General features: G+C 40.2%; 1 protein-coding gene across 1 annotated transcript in view; it reads left to right on the top strand.

Annotated features, from left to right (window-relative positions):
• Window positions 1–8,755: 8,755 nt before the first annotated feature.
• Window positions 8,756–24,240, top strand: part of arhgdia (Rho GDP dissociation inhibitor (GDI) alpha) — a 26,468-nt gene continuing 10,983 nt past the window's right edge. The window contains exons 1-3 of the mRNA XM_048621484.1: window positions 8,756–8,872; window positions 11,111–11,316; window positions 22,435–22,518. Of these exons, the coding sequence (XP_048477441.1) occupies window positions 11,127–11,316; window positions 22,435–22,518 (274 nt within the window). The 5' untranslated portion in view covers window positions 8,756–8,872; window positions 11,111–11,126. The remainder of the gene's footprint in view (window positions 8,873–11,110; window positions 11,317–22,434; window positions 22,519–24,240) is intronic.

The following is a 24,240-nucleotide window of genomic DNA, read 5'->3' as shown; positions in this document are numbered from 1 at the left end:
TTGGAGGTTCTGGAGGAGGTGAAGGGCGTGGGTGGTGTCACGGATGTAGGTAGGGAGTTCCTGGACCAAGGGGGAGAAAATGGAGTCGAGATAGGTGGAGATCAGTTCGGTGGGGCAGGAGCAGGCAGAGACAATGGGTCGACCAGGGCAGTCAGGTTTGTGGATTTTGGGTAGGAGATAGAAGCGGGCGGTGCGGGGTTGGGGAACGATGAGGTTGGAGGCCGTGGGTGGGAGGTCACCTAAGGTGATGAGGTTGTGGATGGTTTGGGAGATGATGGTTTGGTGCTGGGGGATGGGGTCATGATCAAGGGGGCGGTAGGAGGAGGTGTCAGAGTTGGCATCTGGCCTCGGCGATGTAGAGGTCAGTATGCCATACTACAACTGCGCCTCCCTTGTCCGCGGGTTTTATGGTGAGGTTGGGATTGGAGCGGAGGGCTGCACGTTCTGCGGGGGAGAGGTTGGAGTGGGTGAGAGGGGTGGAGAGGTTGAGGCGATTGATGTCTCGACGGCAGTTGGAGATGAAGAGGTGGAGGGAGGGTAGGAGGCCTTGGGGTGGTATCTGCTTTCCAGAGGGACCACTCCCTCCGTGACTCCCTTGTCCGCTCCACAGTCCCCTCCAGCCCCACCACACCCGGCACTTTCCCCTGCAACTGCAGGAAGTGCTACACCTGCCCCCATACCTCCTCCCTCACCCCCATCCCAGGCCCCAAGAAGACTTTCCACATCAAGCAGATGTTCACCTGCATATCTGCCAATGTGGTATACTGCAGTGCTGTACCCGGTGTGGCTTCCTCTACATCGGGGAAACCAAGCGGAGGCTCGGGGACCGCTTTGCAGAACACCTACGCTCGGTTCACAATAAACAACTGCACCTCCCAGTCGCGAACCATTTCAACTCCCCCTCCCATTTCTCAGACGACAGGTCCATCCTGGGCCTCCTGCAGTGCCACAACGATGCCACCCAAAGGTTGTAGGAACAGCAACTCGTATTCCACTTGGGAACCCTGCAGCCCAATGGTATCAATGCGGATTTCACAAGCTTCAAAATCTCCCCTTCCCCCTACCACATCCCAAAACCAGCCCAGCTCGTCCCTGCCTCCCTAACCTGTTCTTCTCCCACCTATCCCCTCCTCCCACCTCAAGCCGCACCTCCATTTCCTACCTACTAACCTCATCCCGCCCCCTTGACCTGTCCGTCCTCCCTGGACTGACCTATCTCCTCCCTACCTCCCCACCTACACTCACCTTTACTGGCTCCATCCCCACTTCTTTGACCTGTCTGTTTCCTCTCCACCTATCTTCTCCTCTATCCATCTTCTATCCGCCTCCCCCTCTCTCCCTATTTATTTCAGAACCTCCTTCCCCTCCCCCATTTCTGATGAAGGGTCTAGGCCCGAAACGTCAGCTTTCCTGCTCCCGTGATGCTGCTTGGCCTGCTGTGTTCGTCCAGCTCTACACCCTGTTGTCTGGCATTCAAGTTTAATGGGTCCTGTAGAATGTGGGCATTTATTTCACACGTATTGGAGTAGGCAAATAGACTAAAACAGTATGAATCGCTAGTTCAACCACACCTAGAATACCGTGAATAGTTTTAACTTCCTTATCTAAGGAGTGAATTGCTGGCATTGGAGGCAGTCCAAAGGAGGTTTGTTAGGTTGATCTTGTGTATGGAGGAGAGGTTAGGCCTGTACTCATTGGAAATTGAAGAATGAGAGGCAGCCTTCTTGATAAGGCACGATGCTTCGGGATCTTGACAGGATAGGTGCAGAGAGGTTGCTTCCCATTGTGGAAGGGTCTTGGACCAGTGGGCATAATCTCGAGTAGGAGATCACGTATTTAACACAGATGAGCAATTTCTTCTGAGAGTAGAATGAATCTGCAGAATTCTTAACCACTGTAGAGACTAGATCACGAAGTATAGTCAAGACTGTGAAAGACTGACTTTGAATCAGTAAAGGAACCAAGTACAATTGGGACAAGACAGCAAAGTAGAGTTGGCAATTAACAGATTAGCCATTGAATGGTTCAAAAAGACTCGGTGCTGAATGACCAACTTCTGCTTCCATGTCTCATTATCTCAAGTTCTTACAGTTGTCTCTGTCTGTCTTGTCCAGTCCAACGTGTAAGATAGCTGAAATTTTACCACACTGAGCTTGGACAATTTGAAACAGAACTCTTTGCCTACTTGCAACAAATTGTGCAATAGAGTTGACTAGCCTAATATACACATAACACTTGTTCCAATGATTTCCCTTAAAATTAATTGTCCAGCTTTTCCAAAGCTTGTCTACTACATGTTATAGTTTACTATGTAAATTATACTAGTGTGGAAAATAAGACGAAGGAGGGAGATTGGTAATTTATTAGAACATAGAACATTACAGCGCAGTACAGGCCCTTCGGCCCTCGATGTTGCGCCGACCTGTGAAACCAATCTGAAGCCTATCTAACCTACACTATTTCATTATCATCCATATGTTTATCCAATGACCATTTAAATGCCCTTAGTTGGCGAGTCTACTACTTTTGCAGGCAGGGCATTCCATGCCCTTACTACTGTCCGAGTAAAGTATTTATGTAGCGTTGACCTATGATGTATTGTGACCATGTATATTTTGGCTCTCGGCAGTGTTCTGAGAATTATCAGTTCAGGTAAATGGAACCTAGGAGAGGTGAATGGGAATATTTTGATATGAAGAGTTTATTTATTGCAACTTTCAATTGCACAAAAGTGAACCTCCCCCAACCTTGTCAAATAGAAAAGTTAACAAATCAGTAATTGATGATTCACAAATGTAGCATTGAAGAGCATGTAGTGTTTTTAGAAGTTAAGTTGTACCTGCAGTTCTGAGTATTTGTGACTAAATTGCAGTTCTTCAATCAGGATTAGAAGAGAAAAGTTACCCCCCCTCCACTCCAAATATGCGCAAGTACATACACATCACGTTACGACACTTACCATCCTGTCTTAGAAATATATTACTGTTCCTTCACTGTTCGATCAAAATCCTGGAATTCCTTCCCTAAAGACATTGTGGGTCTACCTACAGCATGTGGTAGCAGTTGTAGAAGGCAGGTCATGACCAGCTTCAAGAGCAATTGGGGACGTGCCATGCTGACCAGCCAGCAATCCCTCGTCTCAAGTTAATAGTAAATATAACTTGTAAGTTAAATTTATTCAGCTTCATATAATGTCACTTTGTGGTAGACTGAAGTTAGATGTTAGAATTTGTACTAATAAATGCAAAAATCTAAACAGTTCATTAATAATTCATATCACATGTCTGTCTCTCGCTTTGCAAATTCCCTTACTTGTCCATGTCATTTTTTTTTTCCTTTTGAGAGGTGTGGGTGTTACTGGTATGGCTAGCATTTATTGGCCGTCTCTAATTTCTTTTGAACTGAATTGCCTCTTAGGCCATTTCACAGGGCAGTTGAGTCAACCACTTTACTGTGGGTCTGGAGCCATGCTTGGGCCAGACCAGGTAAGAATGAGAGATTTCCTTCGCTCACGCATTGATGAACTAAGTGGGGTTTTACAACAATCAATTTCATAATGTTATCATTAAGACTAATTTACTGTTCAGTTACTATTCCAGCCAGTCATGCAGACCAGGAGAAATTGTTAGCATGCATGTCATAAGCTAGATTTTAAGCAGCATAAGAACATATACTGCGGTTGACTTTGTATTAGATTTATGCAGTGTTGGGGGGATGGCGGTCAGTTTATCATGCTTTCTGTTACTGATTTTGGTTACCATTTCTGTAAAGTCTGCAAGGAAAGTCATATTAGATGTAAGTAAAAGTCTAGCCCACATGCAAGTGAAGACTGAGGTTAGACCAATACACATCAGATTGATCGTTGACTGAGATCAGTGTTTCCAATGCATGGGAAACAATGCCCAGTTTCAAGAGAATAGGAACAAGTGGAAAGTTTTGACAGTGAAGTAGTGAAAAAATAGGGAGGTGATGGCCTATTGGTATTATCGCTGACTGTTAATCCAGAGACCCAGATAACGTTCTGGGGTCCTGGGATTGAATCCTGCCATGGCAGATGGTGGAATTTGAATACAACGAATGTCTGGAATTAAGAATCTAATGACCATGAATCCATTGTCGATTGTCAGGAAAAACTCATCTGTGTCACTAATCCTTTAAGAAAGGAAACTGCCATCTTCACCTGGTCTAGCCTACATGTGACTCTAGACCCACAGCAATGTGGTTGACTCTTAACTGCCCTGGGCAGTTAGGGATGGGCAATAAATGCTGACTAGTCAGCAATGCCCACAAGAATAAAGAAAAAGAAAAGTTTTCATTGTGTACAGTGAAGTTGTACCTGCAGTTCTGAGTATTTGTGACTAAATTGCAGTTCTTCAATCAGGATTAGAAGAGAAAAGTTAACCCCCCCCACCCCCACTCCAAATATACGCAAGTACATACACATCATGTTACGACACTTACCATCCTGTCATTCTTAGGGTCCTGGAAAAGCTAAAACAAGTAAACCTGTTTTATAATTGGATTCAGTTGGGTAGGTTCTGGTGATTCAAAATTTTGGTATGTTTGAACGTTCTTCTAGTGAAAGTGAAACTAATGGAATGTATTAATAACTCCTGGAAAAACGTATCTCGTCGATTCATAAAACACTCAATTGTTACACTGCAGAAGGCTTTTCAAATAGTGCCGACATGTGCTCCTTGAGCATGGACTTGCTGCTATTCTCCTGCTCTTCCCGCATGACCCTGCACAGTGTTTCTATTTGAATTATCTAATGACATCTGGAATGCCTCAATTGAAGCTGACTTGACCACACGTCCAGGTAGTGTATTCGAGACAGAGCTACTCACTAAATGAAAGAGTTTCTTCTAGGGTTGAGACATTTTGGAATTGAGCCTCCGAAGGCAATGGAAGAAGAGTCGTTTGAATATTTTTAAGGTGGTGGTAGGCCCTTGTCGGGCAAGTGAACTGTCGGTGTAGATGGGAATGCAAGATTTGGCTCACATTTTTTTCAGCCGTAATCTCACTGAATGGAGCAGGCCTGAAAGTCCAAATGACCTACTTCTATTAATTTATACGTATAGCTCAAGACTTGACTGTGAACTGGAAAGGTGGAAGGAATGAATATGGAAAACTACTTTCTTGGTGAAGAGGCACCATTGATTTTAAAATTATTGTGAACTGCAAAGGTTAGAAAACAGTTTATGCAGATGACTGTTGCACCAAGGAATATGTCTTGTGGAGTGACATTGTGTTTCTGTGGGTTTTGTTTTGACTCCTTTAGCAAAAGAGCCTTCACCAAAAAGGGTCAAGTAATGACCCAAATGGCGGCTATCTGGGCTATTAATTTTTCTCTTTTTTTTTGATTGAAAAATGTTTTGGGGAGTCATTATTTTTCCTGTTTCGCCACTTTGCCGCTGCATGATGACAATGCTTGAAATGCCCCCTCACTCCCTCAATATTACAGGGACAAGACCATGTGCTATAAGCTGCTCTTGTTCCACTTGTCACTTTGTTTAAAACGAAAATGAAGTTTTTTCCATCTTGGAATATGTTTTGATATTATATTAAACTATGAATTTGCAGACTTTTCTGGATGTCCAACCAAGTATCAACAGAGAAGTTTTTAAACCCTATGCTGGGAAAGACTGCTTGACTGCAGTTTTTAGCTGAATGCCAGGATTGCAGTATGACTGCGATTTTCAGGTCACAGTTGGTATTAATACGAAGTTATTTCAAAATCTAAGAATTGAAAAAGGTTTGTTTTCTTATTGCTACCTGTTTGCATGGGAATTATCTCCCCTTTTTCCTGGCTGCCAACAGCCCTCATTAATTAGCTGCTTGTTTCCTTTGAGCACTTTCGACACTATTTTCACCTGCGTAGTCTCATACATTCATAATTATTCTTTCTAAAACATTTGGTTTCTAACTTTCCCTTTCCAGTTGTTTTAATAGCTCCAGTTAGTGTTTTGTAGAGTTGTCTTGCCTTGCATACAGTATTTTTATCAGCCCTATCATAGCTGTTACAATTTTGAGACCAGCACTTATGAACCTCCTCAACTTTAGAGCCCCCCCATTGTTTCTATTATCCAAATATACCACAACCATAAAACCACACTGGAATGCCATTATAAATTATGCATATCCCTCATTCATAGTTGGGTTGTCTTGGCATAGAATTCTTTAAGGAGTCAAGTAAGGGATTATTTTGAAAGCTTTCCTTCCATTGTTGCCTTGCAGTATTTTGTTGAAGGCTAGCTGTTGGTTTTACAACAGATGGTAAAAATTTGCATTTTTATATATAAATTTGGTGTTCTTTTACAGTCATTAGTTACAGTAAGTTTGGAAATTTAGTATTCAATATTCTGCAGTTGTCATATTGTGACTGTTTGCTTGTTTTTGAACATCATTTAGAAATTGAGACTGAGAAATCCCAATTTAGCTGAGTTGAAATTGAGCTTCCATAAAATGGATTTGGAGGTTGTTTGGCATTTTATCCTGACTTGAGCTATTTTGTGTATTAAGTAAGTGATAGTATTCCGTTTGACTCATTGCTGGCTTGTGTCTTTATCCATATGGGCATTATACAACCCTATTTTCTGTTGCTGTGGTGAGCTACGTTAGTTAACAGTCAGTAAGTATGTTAGAAGGCACTGCAATGTGTTTGAAATTTGTTTGTTGAGGGTGTTGTGTGGTTTGACGCAGAACACACTCTTTTTTCTAAGAGTTTCAGTGGCCTTGAAATAAATTGAGACCATAGGGGAATAATAACTTCAGTTTGGCTCAGTTGGTAGTAGCCTTGTTTTGGGTATGAAATTTGAGATGCTTAAACTTCAGTTTCCAGGCTTTGGGCAATTTAGGCTAATACCACTTGTAGTACTGAGGGAGTGTTCCATAGGTGGAGGATCCTGCCTGTTTAATCTGTCAATTGAAATGGTATGTTAAGATTTTAGTCTATCTAAAGATTGTGTTGAGCTTAACTTCATACTTTTCAATGTCAGTTTTGTATGGTATTGATTGACTTTGTGCCTAGAATAAATTTCTGCACTTCAAAGTAATTGTTATGGTATGTTACAAAATAAAAACTTTGTCAGCTTCAGGCTATTAAACTGCCTCTTGTTTTGTAGAGCTTATAACTAACTTAACTGTACTCAGCAACCACTGGCTTGGGGTAAAGAAATTACGTTCGTTCTCATCGAGGTTGCTTGCTTCTCTTTTTGGGTTTTCAGTGTTTTAACTCCCAACTTTACTTCACTAACCTCTGCAGTGCATTTGGGCTCTTTCCATCACTGCAGCATCTTTTGTAAATCCCACATAGTGCCTTCTGTATTGCTCTCCCCTCCAAGACATGATATCTCCAATGATGTTCTATCCAGTCCCCTAAACTCTGATGCACCTTAACTCTGCATTTGCATCCTATACTGCATATCTGTTACACATATCCATTGACGTTTGTGGGTTTGCTGTCATTTATATCAACTTTTTAATCCTCCATATTCAAACCAATTTGTTCTTTTGACCCAACCTATTTTTCCAATCAAAACCAATTATGTATATATCTTTTAACTAGGGTTTCCTGTTATCCTTTCCCCTAAAATCCTTTTCCCTTCACTCTCAAAATCAGTTCCTAGTTATTACTGTTAATCCTGCCCTGCCAAGTCCATAAAACCAAAAGAAATAGCAACACGAGGCAGGCTGTTCGATCGTTTGAGCCTACTCTGCCTTTCAGTAGGATCATGGCAAATTTTGACTTTCCTCATGTTCACTTTCCTGCATTTTCTCCAAAACCTTGATTCCTTGACTGATTACGAATTTAGCCATCTTGGCCTTAAATATACACAAGGATTCTTCCCCCACAGCTCTCTGCTAAGGAGTTCCAAAAACACTGAAGAAATTCCTCCTCATCTGTGTCTTAAATTGGTACCCCTTTATTCTGAAACTATGCTCTCTGGTCCTAGACTCTCGCATGAGGGAAGACATCCTCCCAGCATTTACTCTGGCAAGTCTCTTAAGAGTCCTGTATGTTTTAATTAGATCATCTTTCATTATTCTAAATTCCAGTGAGTAGAGAATCCCTGCCTGTTTAGCTTTTGCTCATAAGACAGTCCCTCCATACCGGGAATCATCCACGTTTACCTTATGTGAACTGCCTCCAATTAAATAGTTTCTTAAATTACCTGCTGCACCTTTGTGCTAGTTTTGTGCATAAGTACCCCAAGTTCTTTTGTATCAGAGCTCTCTGCAATTTCTTGGTTTAAATGTTGCTCTATTCTTTGTTCTCCCTTCCAAAATGAATAATTTTGCATTTTCCCACATTATATTCTCTCTGCCACCTTTTTGCCCATGTAATTAACCTGTCAATATGTCTTGTTAAAGTCATGTTAAAACCTATGCTGTTGACCATTTTTGAGTGGTTTCTTCAGTCTTTGCTGGCTTTCATGTAAAGCACAATGGAATATTTTACTGCCAATGTAAGCTGTGCATCTATAGTGCTATTAGGCCAGAGATCTGCTTTTTTTTTACATTTTTGGCTCCAAAAGGGCTATAGGAGAGCAGACGCAAGGAATATAAGGGTTTTTTTAAAAAATGTCACCCATTGTATCTGTCATGTTTATTTGTAAAATGTTAGTTTGCATTTCATTCTAGTTTGTTAGCATTGCCTTAGAAAGCAGGTGAGAAAATTAGAGGGCTAATTGCTGATTGGAGCAGCTACAGAAATGGTTTATGCAGGAATTTTTTTTTTTACTCAATCTTTTCAGGTGTTCTTACACACCTCTTACATTGCAGCAGGTGGGAGTTGAAAGCCGGCTTCCTGGGTCAGAAGTGGAGACAACCACTGCACCAGAAAAGCCCCTTTGGATCAATAATATGATCTGTAAGTCTTTATTTGCTAGACTATTGAGTTGGCAGTCAGTGGTTCTACAATAATGTAAAAATGCATGCTGATTGTGATGTACCTAAAATTAAGCATTAGGTGATTGCAAAGTATTTATAGTATAGAAAGAGGCGTCTTGGCCCAGTTGATGCAGTTGGTGTTTTGAACTCCATACTGGTGGCTTCCTACCCCTCTTCATCTAAAGTTTTCACTGTTACCTACCCTGTTTTCCCTTAGGATTGTCTAGCCTTCCTTCCGATGCAGCAATGCTGTTTGGTTTGATGACTACTGCTGTAGCAAATTCCACATTACAACCACTCTCCAAGTGATTAAATTTCTCCTGAAAACATTTGGTTTTTGTGACTGTCTTGTATTTATGGATCCTAGCTCTGGTTGTGTGCAAATATCCAATGTAGTAAAAGTATCCCTTGATATTTAATGTGCTTTGCCAAAATAATGTGTTAAAGGAGGATGTCGCCATGTGATCAAATATTCTAAAGTTAACTTATTTGAATATTGGCCTTTTTCTTTCCATCAGCCCAAGAGTCTTGAAACTACCCATGAATTGTCTTTTTGTTCTATGGATTTCCAGCTATTACTCTGAGCATAATGCTGTAGATTTATTAACTATGTTGAAAACTCATGCAAATCTGTTGTTAGTTGTAGTGCAAAATATTCCACCCTCAATACATTTTCAGTTCAAATCTTAGATTGTTAAATTGGGAGTATTTTACTAGCATAACTTGCAACAAAACTCAGTTCCACTACTGAAAGGGGTGTTCTGCAAAAGTTTTTTTAATCAAAATGTAACATACTGGAACTGCAGGATGGAAAAGCACCAAAGTCTTTCCAGCTTTCTCTACCATCCCAACTGTTGCATGAAAGCAGAATTGTTAATACCCAGTTTCTAAGAGCCGATTGTCAGATTTGAGGACAATGATTAAAATATCAACTGTCTAGATTTGCAGAGTCTTCCTGATCTCCCCATCCACCATCTTGTTAAAATTTCTTTTTTCTTTTAAAGATTTTAAAGACAAAGACTTTCAGGTGTATGGGGAGATATTGGAAAAAATGGCATTGAGATAGAGGCTATCCATGAACATATTGAATGATGGAGCAGGTTCAAAGGGCCAAATGACCACCTTTGGCTCCTAGTTTTGTGCTGCTCGGGGCAATGGTCTTTGTATTAAAGACTGAAAATGATCAATACTCAGCATATGAAGCAGCATCTGTTGAGAGAACATTTAACGTTTAGGGTCAATGACCCTTCATCAGAACTGACCAAAATGAAACTTAAATGAAGGGCTGTGTTGGGGTGGAAGATAAGAGAAATTGAATGTCAGAAGACAGCATGAATGGGGTCAAGTTCATCTCCATCTTTTTGTTTAGAAACTATGTTGACTGCATATATAGGAAAGTAGAAGAGCAGTTTTCTGTCTGAGTAAAATTGTAATGTTTTACATTGTTCTCCGAATCTCTCTTTCAAATCTTTCCATTAAAACTCCTCATATAATTCAAATTGCATCCATTTTGGTACGTGTTGAGAAGAACATGGGGTGGGAGGGTGTATTTAAGTACCTTGGCTAAATCACTATTAATACTGTTTCTTGCTGTCATGTTCAATAATGCTTTGCATTTTGTCTAATGCTACCTTTTTGGAAAAAGTCATTTTAAAATAACTATTGGAAGTCAGTACATATTTAAGGTGAAATAAAGAAGTTCAGTATTTGTTTGTATTAATCTTAACCTCAACAATGTATATCGAAATAACTCGACAGAGGCTGGTATCCTGTCACCAAGTCACCCTTTATTCACACGTGAAGAGTCCTTGACACTGATCTAGCTCCTCAGCCAGCTCTGGGTAAACAGGATGATACTCCTGTTCTTGTATCAGCCAGGGCTCCCTGATTAGACCAGGTAAACAGCCCCAATCAGGGAACTCATTCTGAGGTCCACCTGGCTGACCTCGTTACAGTCGCTACATACACGTTGATCTCATTTCACTATCAGAAGAAAATGTGCATTGATTAAAGCAGCTTTTAACAAAACTGGTCAGATTTCCTGTTCGGTACTATATGATCAGAAGCTATTTATCCACATCAGTGACACAAGTTTCTTTTGCGTTCCAGGATGTGGAAGAATTACATTTCATGTTCAGTCTTAGTGTGTGGTCAACTTGTGTAAATGTTTAGTAATATTGTTGCATTGAAAAGCTATTTAATTGTTGTATTTTTATAGCTGAGAGAAAATAGAAATGGCAGAACAAGAGCCAACCGAAGAACAGCTGGCTGCCATTGCTGCTGAGAATCTGGATGAAGAATCTACAGTGACTTACAAAGCTCCAGCGCAGAAGAGTCTTAAAGAGATTGAGGAACTGGATAAAGATGATGAGAGTCTCAGGAAGTACAAGGAAGTACTCCTTGGAAACCGCTCAAAAATTGTTGGTAGGTTGCATTTTGTAATAGCTGCTTTTATTTATGATACTAACTGAGATTTATACATTTTTAAAATGTACCATTTACTCAAGTTTGGGTTCTTAGATTCTGGATTAGTGAGAGTCATGATTTTTTCTGTCTGAAGTTGTTAATTGTAAGTCTTTCCATAGTCATGCTGATTTCTTTGAAAGCAGCATTTGAGGCCTAGCTTTAGAATTTATAGATATTTGTGTCCGTTGGTAGGGTTTTACACCAAACAAGATAAATGAGTTCTGGTTCAGAGAGTAGTGAGGCTTTTTAAGCTTGATGTAAACCCAACACTAACTCCCTACCTACACTCACCTTTACTGGCTCCACTCCTGTCTGTCTCCTCTCCACCTATCTTCTCCTTTTATCCATCTTCTATCTGCCTCCCCCTCTCCCTATTTATTTCAGAATTCCCTTCCCCCTCCCCCATTTCTGAAGTGTCTAGACCAGAAACGTCAGCTTTCCTGCTGCTCTGATGCTGCTTGGCCTGCTGTGTTCATCCAGCTCAACACCTTGTTATCTCGGATTCTCCAGCATCTGCAGTTCCTACTTTCTCAGAATTTTTACTTGTGCTTTTTTGAGTTTGAACAGTTCTTTGGATAAAGATGGCTGTATAGACCACTGCTTCTAAGAAGGGAAGCATATAGTGAAGCTAGACTGCCTTTTGAGTAAAAACTTCATGTTAGTCTCAGACCATAAATATCAAGATCATAACCTGATGAGGTTACTTAAGACAGTGCATTTAAGCTCAGACGTATAACAGCTCCAGGAAGATCCTATCACCTTTTACTAGTCGAGGAGTTAAAGCTGCAGTATTAGATGCAGAGACTGTGTTCTGTATGAGTGCTGCTTTGGGGTATGAAGGGAGATGATGGCCTATTGCTTGACTGTTAATCTGGAGACCCAACTAATGTTCTGGGACCTGAATTTGAATCCTGCCATGGTAGATGATGGAATTTGAACTCAATGAAAATCTGGAATTAAGAGTCTAATGATGACCATGAATCCATTGTCGATTGTCAGAAAAACCCATTTGGTTCACTAATGACCTTTTAGGGAAGGAAACTATCATCCTCAACTGGTCTGGCCTACAAATGACTCCAGACCCACAACAATGTGGTTGACACTGAACAGCCCTCTGGGCAGTTAGGGATGGGCAATAAATACTGGCTTAGCCAGCGAGAGACACATCCTGTGAATGAATAAAAACAAAATGTATGCCTTCGGGTACTGTACCATAGGTATGTTTTGGGTATTAAGCAAAACTTTTTTCAATTTATGAACATGTGTTTTGGGATTAACAGGATGGTACTTCTACTGTGTTTAAAAATCGTTGAATTTGTGTTTACATACAGATAGTTTGGTTTATTGTAATTCATTTCTATTGCTGATAAACTTCTGTTTTGTTAAAATCAATCTGCAGCATTGTGTGCTTATGTTTCAGCAAGAGAGCATTTTGTTAATGAAAACAAATCAAAATATGATGCAGCAAGCCAGGTTTGTCTGCGATTTGACTTGAGTAATAACATCCACTGGTATCATAACCTATACAAGGTTGGGAAGTGAATTTGATCCAAAAGGAAAAACAAATGCAAAGAATATTTATCTTCCACAAATAATCTTTCTGATGCTTTACTAAATGTGTCTAGGGAGTAGTTGTACTATACAGCCAAGCAAGATCCAAGGTTTAAACCCAGTTCCTCATTGTCAGCTGACTCTAACTAAAAACTGGTAGTGATAGTAGAATTGGCTTCAGTGCCTTTAGTAAGGGAGGAAAGATTTGTTTTAATTCTTACTTGAACAGAGATATAAAAATATGTCGTAGTTATGTAATCAGGCTTAGTTTGAGTGTCTCCTGCAAAGTATCACCTTTAAATTGCCACAGAAATTTTGGCAATTCACGGACGTAGCAGTGAAAGTCTTGTCAAAATTCCCCTGCAAAGTTCATGTATGTAGAAAAAAATACCAAAAATTTTGATGACCTAGATTCTGACAAGTTGCTCATTAGTGTCATTTAAGATGAATCATTCCCTTAACTACTGCATGCAGAATAGAAGCACTATCATTTTCAGTTTACCACTATTCTTTTTCATTTCCAGCTCAACCATTCCATTTATATGCAACATAAAAGTCTAAGGTTTTGGAGTAGATTTGTAGCTCGGGTGGTGGGTGTTGAGGTTGGTTGGCTCGCCAAGCTGGTTTCTTGTTTTGCAGGCGTTTTGTTACCATGCTTGGTAACATCCTCAGTGCAGCCTCCAGGCGAGAAAACACACCGATGCTTCATTGGAGACTGCACTGAGGATGTTACCAAGCATGGTAACGAAACGTCTGAGAAACGAGAAACCAGCTCGGCGAGCCAACCAACCTCAACATAAAAGTCTGTATCCCTATTAATAGATGAATTCTGTGCCATACATATCTGTTCCTGTCTTGCCCATTTCTTGTCAATGCTGTCAATCAAAAGTCTGATTAATCTTGGTCTTGAATTTCAATCGAGGCAGCAGTAACAGCATGGCAGGGAATTTCTGAATTTGCAACTTCCTTGTAGCAGATTTCTGTTGTTCCTGAAACTTTTGATAGCCAGCATTCACCAGTGGTATATGTTTCAGACCTTGCTTAGAGCTGATAAATCATAGATACTGTCATTTTCTTCAACGTTTTGGCTGTTTATTTTATTTTCCAAAGAGACACTCTTACTTCCTCCCCTCTAGAAGATTACAATATGCACTTTCTTTAAACCACTTTGAGTAGACCTATCTGGTGTCTTTGTGTTTTCCTATCCAAAACTCTAACCTTTTTAGAAATAATGCAATAACATTTAATATTGCAGCTGTTGTGCACTTTTTTTTGTTTTTTTTTTGCTCTTTCGAAAAGTTTGAGTATTTCATTGAAGTGCATGCGATATTTGCCTGACAGACTAAAACGTATCTGATCCTTCTGAAGAGGTCCCGACCAAAATGTCAACTTTCCTGTTCCTCTGCTTCCTGGCCTGCTGTGCCCTCCAGCTGCACACTGAATTGTCCATATATTAAAACTTCTTGTACAACAACACATTTTACCAGAAATGCACCAGCCAAAATTTGATGCCCATACAATAATTCTGTGCAATCTTTTGTGCATTTGTGCTGTGACTCCTGCAGTATTTTTGCTAAGACCAGTAGTAAATATAGTTTCATAACGCTGGATTCAATCCAAGGCTACATCTGCATGGATCTGAAGTAATGGAAATTCACGACATGACTTGATCGCTTCCTAAAATTGTCCAAATTTTGTATACTCTGAGAAAGTTGCATAGTTTTTTTTAAAAATTCGGTGCCATGCTTTCTTTTAAGCTTGATGCACCCAGCCAACCCTTAAAGCGCGCCTTCACTTTGAGTTGTAATGGATCCTTTCAAAAACAAGATGTGCATTGAGAATAGTCTTCACTTGCAGATTGTACTTCATTTGTCATAATGAAACACTTTTTGAGATTCATTGAGTGCACGTTTTGTCAGAATATTTTGTTGCCCCCTTCATATAACTGGATATTTGCCCCCCATCTTTACGGACTGTGAATTTCTAATGGTGTAATCTGGCTGTAAAAATGACCTGATGGGTGAGTAGGTTTCTTGTTGCCATGGTCAAATAATCCACACTTCTTTCCAGAATTGATGTCTTTCAATGTATAAATTGGTAGGGGCTTTGTATGCCTGGTATGACAAATTTGCAATAAAATCCTTAATGGCTTTTCAAGTCAGAGAAAAGGAGAGTTGTTTTTCCTTATTAGGTCACCAGTGACTGAATAAATTCTTGGCATTAATATATAATGCAGTGCAGAGACTGTTTAGTTGACAGTGAGAGTTGGAATGTATTCCTGCATTAGCTGGTCTCACTGTGATGCACTTGAGCTCATCCAAGCTGATACTTGTATGTAATATCACATCCAATTTAGCAGTAAACCATATGCTTGCTTGCCTACATCGTCTGTTGATCTGCAGTTTTTAAATTCTTGCCCTTCTTTTCAAATCCTCCCTCCATCCCTCCCTATTTCTCTTTCAGTGCCACAACCACCAAGATATTGGTGCAACGAAAATCAGGGATAGGGAAAGGCCAAAATTGGGCAAATGTAGGTATTCATAGATCTATGAATACCTACATTTGCCTAATTTTGGCCTTTCTCCATCCCTGATTTTCATTGCACCAATACAACCAACTGTACTTTCAACTTCCAAACCCCTAAATTTTGACAACCCCTCTTTAAATCTCTCTGCTTGAGGTTGGTTGGCTCACCGAGCTGGTTTGTTGTTCCGCAGATGTTTTGTTACCGTGCTTGGTAACATCCTCAGTGCAGCCTTTGATGAAGCGTTGGTGTGTTTCCCCGCCTGGTTTTTAAACTCTGGGGTCCATTGTGATGGATTGCCTCACTTCCGGGTTTCCTCCGTAGTGGAATGTATACGGGGTCGAGTTCAATGTGTTTATTAATAGCATGCTTCCAGGAATTCTCGTGCTTGTCTCTGCCGAGCCTGTCCCAGGATCTTGGTGTTGTCCCGGTCGAAGTCGTGGTTCTCCTTGTCCATGTGGATTGAGATGAGCGAGTATTGGTCGTGTCTTTTTGTAGCCAGTTGGTGTTCATGTACTCTTATTGTTAGTTTCCTTCCTGTTTGTCCGATGTAGTGTTTCTCGCAGTCTCTGCAGGGGATCTTGTAGATGACATTGGTCCTGTCCATGGCAGAGAGTGGGTCTTTAGTTCGGGTAAGCACTTGTCGTAGGGTTGATGTGGGCTTCTATGCCACTCTGATGCCCAGCGGTCGTAGAAGTCTTGTAGTGAATTCTGACGTGTTCCTGATGTAGGGTAGTGTGATGTGTGTCGGGGCGTGTAGAATCTTTCTGATGCTGTTCCCGTAGGCATCTCCTGACCCAGTTCTCTGGATATCCATTATCCTTGAACACTTGGAAGAGGTATTCCTCCTCCTCTTGGCATAGTTCTATGTTGCTGCAGTGTGTTGTTGCCCTTTTAAATCGTGTTCGCACGCAGCTTTGTTTGTGTGTGTTGGGATGGTTACTTTTGAAGTTCAATACCTGGTCTGTGTGTGTGGCTTTTCGGTGTATTTTCATTTGCAGTTCCCCATTTGTCTTGCGCTCTACCATGACATCCAGGAATGGGAATTGTTTGTTCTTCTCCTCCTCTCTGAATTTTATTCCAGTGAGGGTGTTGTTTGAGTTTGTGTATCTCTTCTAGTTTGGTCAGTTTAATGATGACAAAGGTGTCGTCCACATAGCGTATCCATAGTTTAGGTTGGATTTGTGGAAGGGCAGTCCTTTCCAGTTTTTGCATCACTGCTTCTGCTATAAGTCCGGAGATAGGCGATCCCATGGGTATCCCGTTGATTTGCTCGTATGTTTGGCTGTTGAAGGTGAAGTGGGTGGTCAGGCATAGGTCCAATAGTTTAAGCATGTCCTTGGAGATGGTTTCACTGGGGTCGTGTTCTTGTTCAAGTAGTGTTGTCATTGTTTCCCTTGCTAGTCATTGTTTCCCTCTCTCTGCTTTGCTGCCTCTCTCTTAAGACACCCTGGACAGCTGCCTCACTTTTGATCATTTCATGTAATGTCCCCTTATTTAATATTGTCACATTATATTTGATAATGCTCTAATAAAATGCATAGGTTGTTTCATAGCATTAAAAATTCTGGATCAATGCAAATTAATAAGCTTGATCTTTGCTGAACACAGGTACAATTAAAAAGGGCTCAGTGTTAACTATCTCACTGGGAAATAATTATGACTTTAGTTGTTTTAATCAGTCCATGCCTTTAGATTTTATTTATTGTTTTGGGAGATGGTAGTTAGCTCTTAATAAAGCTGGAAATTTCTCACATGCCTTCTCATGTTTTTCCTGTTATCTAAATTTTACGGGTTGCAGTGGTTTCTACTTCAAGGGATGTTGGTGTTTGTATTTTCCTATGGACCTTACCATAGTAATTTTTTAGTTGAGTTTGAGTGTGAGGCTGATTTTGAACCTTGTAATGAATGTTCATTTCATTCAATAAGAATGTTGTTGTAGACAACACAGAAACATCGCGAGCAGGAGCAAGCCATTCAGTTCTTGGAGCCAGCTCTGCCATTTGATATGGTCATGGCTGATTATCCAATCTAGTACCCTGTTCCCGTTTTCTCTCTGTACCTTTTGATCCCTTTAGCTCTAAGAACTATATCTAACTCTTTTTCAAAAAGAAATGATGGTTTGGCCTCAGCTGCTTTCAATGGCAGAGAAATCCGACAGGGTCACTGCTCTCCAGGTCAAGGGATTTCTCGTTGGGGGAGCTGGAGGGACCTTATTGAATCAGGTCTATGGAAATAAAAATATCTGGCTGTTGTTGTTCACTGACTCATGGGAAACTGTATGTAGCAATCAGGTGAGATAAATTTAAGCTTGCTCGTAAGATGCGTGCTTGAAGGCTGGTGTCTCAGGAAGTACTGGAACGCTGTAAGTGCAGCTGGCAAACGTTGGCATGCTCATGAGAGATTTTTTTTAAAGTCAAATATCTGGATGAATTTCTGTTTAGGAATAGATGTTTGAGCAAACACATCAAACTGCTTTGCAGAAAGTGACCATTTCAGAACTACTTGGATAATCTCAAATTAAATTACATTGGGACTAGCGTACAGGAGGACTGCATAATTTAGGGCTGTATAGATGAATGTAGATGAAGTAGTGCAGTTGATGTTTCTATGGATTTCAGCAAAGCCTTTGACAAGGTCCCACATAGGACACTTATCAAAAAGGCAAATGGATATGGGATATAGGATAATGGGATAAAGTGGGTTTAAAATTGGCTCAGTTGTAGGAGACAGGGTAATGACAGTTGGTTGTTTTAATGACTGGAAACCAGTGTCCAGTGGTGTACCACAGGATCTGTGCTAGATGCCATATTAGCATAGATGACTGTGGGGCAGTTAGAGTAGTAAGTTTGTGGATGACACAGCAATTGGTCATGTGGTTAACAGTAAGGTTGGGTGTCTTGAGCTACAAGTGGAAACAGGATGGTGAAATGGGCAGATAAGTGGCAGATGGAATTTAACCTTGAAAAGTGTATGGTGATACGCTTCAGAAGAAATAATTTGATAGGCAAGTATTCAATGAATGGCACTACACTAGGAAGTTCTGTGGAGCAAAGGGATCTTGGAGTATTTATCCATAGATCTGAGGGTGGATAGTCATGTTAGTGGGGTGGTGAAAAGGGCATGTGGGACACCTGCCTTTATCAATCGAGACAGACATACAAAAACAGGGAAGTCTGTTTGGAGTTATATAGAACTTTGGTGAGACCACAGCTGAAGTACTGTGTGCAGTTCTGGTCACCACATCACAGGAAGGATGTGATTGCATTAGTGGGTGTAGAGGAGATGTACCACAATGCTGCCTGGGATGGAAAACTTAAGTTATAAGAAAAGGTTGGATACGCTTGGGTTGTTTTCATTGGAGCAGAGAAGACGGGGCAATCTGATTTGAGGTGTATGAGATTGAAGGGCACGGACAGAATGGATAAGGAGCCGTTCCCCATTGGTGAAGAGTCGGTTACGAGGGGACACGAGCGGAAGATGAGGGTTAGGCGATTTAGGTAGGATGTGCAGAAAAGCTGTTTTTAACCCAGAGGGTAGTGACAGTCTGGAATGCACTGCCTGGGAGGATAGTTGAGGCAAATTGCCTCACACCCTTTTTAAAAAGTATCTGGATAGCACTTGGCATGTCAAAACACTCCAGGCTCTGGGCCAAGTGCTGGTAATTGGGATTAGGTTGACAGTCAGGAGCGTATTACTGCAGATGCTGTAATCTGCTGAAACCAAAAAATGCTGGAAATCGCAGCAGGTCAAGTAGAATGCATAGAGAGAGCAAGCTAACGTTTTGAGTCTAGATGACTCTTAATCTGAGCTTTGAAGAGTCGTTTAGGTTGAAGGTCAGATGTTCTTCACATGTTGGTGCAGACTCGATGAGCTGAAGGGTCTCTTCTGCATTATTTAGTTCTGTGAGGACTTCAAACTAAGTGTTAGGGTGTTGGGAAGAGGGGAGATTTAGAAAGTTAAAGGACAAGGCAAAAAGTAGGATAGCAATGTGGTAATGTCAGCTGTTGTGTAACAGGATGGGGCAGCGTACAAACATACTATCAAATGAAATCAGAAGGCGAAAATGCAAAAATGTTAATGCCGCATTCATATCCAGATTAATCGATTGCACATACAGAAGTAACGACTGAAATGATGGAAACTCGGTTGCAAAGCATCTGTGACCGTACCTGAATGTTCACTAATATTTGACATTTCCGAAGGAAGGGAAAGAAAAGTAGGTGGAGTAATGGAGATCTGAACAGTGGTGAGAAATTATTTTGATTTGAAAGATCAGTGTTGAATCAGTTTGAGTGGTGAGAAATAGCAAGGGAAAGATGTCATTCATGGGTGTGGTTTATAGGTCTCCTAATAGTAGTTACATTGTAGGACAGAATATAAGTTTTTAGAAATTGTGGATCATTCTAAGAAAAATACTGCAATAATCAGAAGATTTAAATTATCAGATTAAATGAATTATTTTGCCTAAAGAAGCCTGGAGGATGAGTTCATATAGTATAGTTTGGGACAGTTCTTTTACAACAATATCTTCCTAAACCAGAAAGCAAGCTATTTTAGAAATGCTAATGTGTAACGAGGCTGGATTAATTAATGACCTCATCAAGGATTATCTAGGTAAGAGTGAACATAACATGGTAGAACTACTACACATTCTGAGGGTGAGAAGTTTGGGTCTAAAACTGAGGAAGGGTCACACAATCTGATTTCTCTTCACATACTGCCAGACCTGCTGAGCTCTTCCAGCAATTTGTTTTTGTTTCGGATTTAAAACATTTGCAGTTCTTTGTTGTTTTTATTGGGTCTATAACTAATAGCTTAAACTTAAATGATGCTGGGAGAATGTTTCTTCCTGGAGAAATTTAGAACTGTGGCATATATTAAAAGTAGTGGATGAGATGTGAAATTTCTATTGAAGATCATTAATTTTTGTAATTCTCCTTCACACAGCATTGGAGCCAGGGTCATTGAACATATTCAAGGATAAGTTATGTAGATCAAAGCTCCACAATGATGTTTTATGTTTATGGAGATAGGCAGAAAAGTGAATTAAGGCCACAGTCATAAACTAGGATTGTATCAAGTCGCCGAACAGGCTCTCTTCTGTTCCTATTTCTTATGAACTTGCAATAAGCTTCAAATATATAACGTAGGGTGAGGTTAAGGCCAATTAACTTTTGCTTGAGATACTATTTCAGGTAGGAGGAGGAAAGAGAAAAGCAGCACAGTAACTTGCTTCAATAATTAAGTGTAATCCTTTGTATAGCAACTTTTGAATAGTCTGTGCTGTACTAAGGTAAAGCTGACTGTTATTGTATCGTAGCTCTCAAATGAATTGGTGATGGTGCAATGTATTCTGAGCTCTTATAGTCAGTCAGGATTCAGAAGAAAAAGGCTGGTGGTCATCAATCTACACTGCTGTCACACCTAGCGAAGCTCCTAATTTGCAAAATCTATAGAAATTTCTTCAGGTGATGCTGTTTACAAAGAACAAATTTTACCTCTGGTCAGCACTAGCTTCTGATCTGCATTGTTACTGGTGTTGGCTTTAAGAAGAAACCAGCTCTGGAATTCACCAATTGCTTTAAAAGTATATAGACCATAGAATTAAGTTTAGAATTTATTGTCATGTGTACTTTTACAAGAAAAATACAATGAGTAGTGTTATAGGTTGCCTTACCATGGCACCTGCATTAATGACATAACCATTCAGCTGAATGTAAATATAGTCTGGCTACAATATATTCTGTTCTGTTATATTGCATATTATTTCTGACTTTTAAAGGGTGAGACTTTCTGCTGTGCAGGTAATTTTTTTCATGGAATAAAGTTGACCTCCAGATAAACTAGTTTCTCCTATTCTAACTTGACATGAATGCCTAGTGATGATGATTGCTCTGTGGTCAGAGGCAGGCAAATGTTTTTAATGCACACTTTCAAATACCCTGAGTATTAAGACTGAACATTGTAGCAAGTGTTTAAAATTTTAAGTGTAGAAATTTAAATTTGAGATTGCTTCAAGTTGCATTTCCTGGAACAAATTAATAAATGGGAAAAATGAATTCTGACTGAATAAAGACACATCTTGCTGTGCTTAAAGCATATTAGGTTGGCTTTTTGGAGGATTCAGTTTCAAGAAAGCAGCCAAATAACTTTGGAAAGTTATGGGCAGGGGACAGTCAGCTTGGGTTACTGCATTGGTTGACAGTTTCATCTTTGTCTTATTATAGACCAGCATGGCATTCTGTTTCTTTACTTTCACTTAAGGGTTTTCACTATTTGCTTCTGTAGCAATTTGTGCAGTGCTTCTAAAGTCACACAATACCTCCAGGGTGTGAAGGAATCGGATACTGACAAGGAAGATGAGAGAAATGTTGGGGAAGTGATTGGGGGGTAAAAAAATTCTATGATTCACAACCTTTTCATCAAATTTGAGATTGAAATTATCACTTCACTATTTGGAGGAGATTTAGGATCGGTACTGCTTAGAAAAGCCATTGTGGAAATGATTTAAGATGTGGAAGCTGAATAACATCATGAATTTGTAGTTGAAGTGCTAAATGTTTTGATCAGTTATGTGTAATTCTTCTGTCAATTCTGTGAACTGTTTCAAATTCCGCGGCCTGTTAGTCTGTAAATAGCTGAGTAATTGTTTTTTTTTGCAAGTTGTTTCTCTTTAACGCTAAATTATATTGATCAAAACACAGATGTATGTATGGGTCTTTTTATAGTATGAAAATTCCATGTTTATGGAGGAGGTATCTGAATGAGAATTAAGTGTCTTGGTTTGTTGATCAGAACTTTCAGTAAGACAAGAATCTTTTTGAACTTGGAATTTGTGTTTTAAATTGTGCCATGAAAAAAATACTCGAGTAAAACTGCAAGTATATGTCAAAAGTTGTTTCTTGAATCTTTATTTGTCTTGTCCTGTATTAAATTTGCTATAGAATGAGAAGTATGTTTGGAAATAAGTCTTTACTAAATTATGTATCTTTTTGCAGACCCCAATGTTCCAAATGTTCAGGTGACTCGATTAACACTGGTGTGTGCAACTGCACCTCAGCCCTTAGTATTGGATTTAACAGGTCAGTAAAGCTACCTGCTTGAGATCTGTGATCACGATGTGCACTTCTGATCATGTCATTTTGAAAATGACTATTGAAATCAATTTATGGTTTGCACCTTCAGTCCCCTCTTCTGGTTGCAGTTTAATTTGAAACAGTGTTCCAAATCTATTTTCTGTGCAATTTGCTTTTGTACCATCGTTTTAGTTTTTAAAGGCTGGAAATGTTGAATTCCTCCTTTAACTGTCTCTGGGCAAGGATCAATCTCATCCTGTTGAGGTTGTGAATATTTTCCTTGTCATGTTGACCGAGGGGTAGGTGCAATGTCAATGTGTGGTCTAATCAAAACACTGCCCACTATTAAGATGATTTTCTCTGGCCTGTTTCCACCTCTGTAACATTGCTTGACTTGGTCCCTGTATCTGCTTGTTTGTTAAAGCCTGTACTGCCTTTGATTTGACTGTTCCAACATGCTTCTGATTGGCCTCCAGCACCCTGTTGTCTGTAAAGTTGACTTACAAAATTCTGCCTGTCCTAACTTGCACCATGTCCTCCTCACCCCTGTGCTCAGTGACCTATATTAGTTATTTTGATCGATATCAGACAAGCATTATTTACCCTCCTTCAGATTTCTCTTGGGCCTCACTTTTGCCAATGTCTAACCTCCATCCGTTATCTTTGGAGATGTTCATCTAATTCTGACCTCAAACCGTGATTTCAATTGCTCCACCATTGGCGTACTGGTGCTCAGATGCCTAGACCTCAACCTCCGGAATCCCCACCCCCACCACTTGCTTGAAGACGCTCCTTGAAATCTGCCTCTTAGACCAATCTTTTATTTGGATTGTATTGCTTTTTGACTTGCACCTAATTTTGCTTATAACCCTTGTGAAGCATCTTGAAGACTTTATTATATTAAACACACTTTATAAAGCCAAAACAGTATATTGTAAGCACCCATTTAGTTAGAAAAATAATGTGGATGCTAGAAAGTATGAGTGTAGAGTTGGGAGGCCATGTAGCTGTAGAGGACATTGGTTAGGCTTCTGTTGGAATACTGAGTTTAGTCCTCGTCTCCCAGTTAGAGGAAGGATGTTGTGAAACTTGAAAGGATGCAGAAAAGATTTGCAAGGATGTTTACAAGGGTTGTAGGGCTTGAGCTGTAGGGAGAGGCTGAAATAGGCTGAGGATATTTTCCCTGGAGCATCGGAGGCTGAGGGGTGACCTTATAGAAGTTTATAAAATCATGGGTGTCATGGATAGGGTGAATAGCCAAAGTCTTTTCCTCAGGTTACGGGAGTCCAAAACTAGAGAGTACAGGTTTAAGGTGAGAGGGAAAAGATTTTAAGAGGCAACTTTTTCACGCAAAGGATGGTATGTGTATGGAATGAACTGCTAGAGGAAGTGGTGGAGGATGGTACATTTACAACATTTAAAAGGATCTGGATGTGGATAATAGGAAGGGTTTAGAGGGATTATGTGTCAAATGCTGGCAACTGGGACTAGATTAATTTAGGATATCTGGTTGGCATGGATGAGCTGGACCAAAGGGCCTGTTTCCATGCTGTACAGCTGTATAACTCTGTTAGTCTGAAATAAAAGCAAAGTGCTGGAGAAATTTGGGTATGGCAGCATCTGTGAACAGAGAAATAAGAGTTGATGTTTTTGAGTTCAATGTGATTCTTCCAAAAAAGTCATACTGGACTCAAAACATTAACTGTTTCTCCCCCTCCGCTCTACCAC

Source organism: Rhincodon typus, unplaced genomic scaffold (assembly GCF_021869965.1).
Source record: "Rhincodon typus isolate 14 unplaced genomic scaffold, sRhiTyp1.1 hic_rhity00000705, whole genome shotgun sequence".
Classification (NCBI taxonomy): Eukaryota; Metazoa; Chordata; class Chondrichthyes; order Orectolobiformes; family Rhincodontidae; genus Rhincodon; species Rhincodon typus.
The sequence above is the reverse complement of the archived record's forward strand: the minus strand, read 5'-3'. Positions and strand labels throughout refer to the sequence as shown.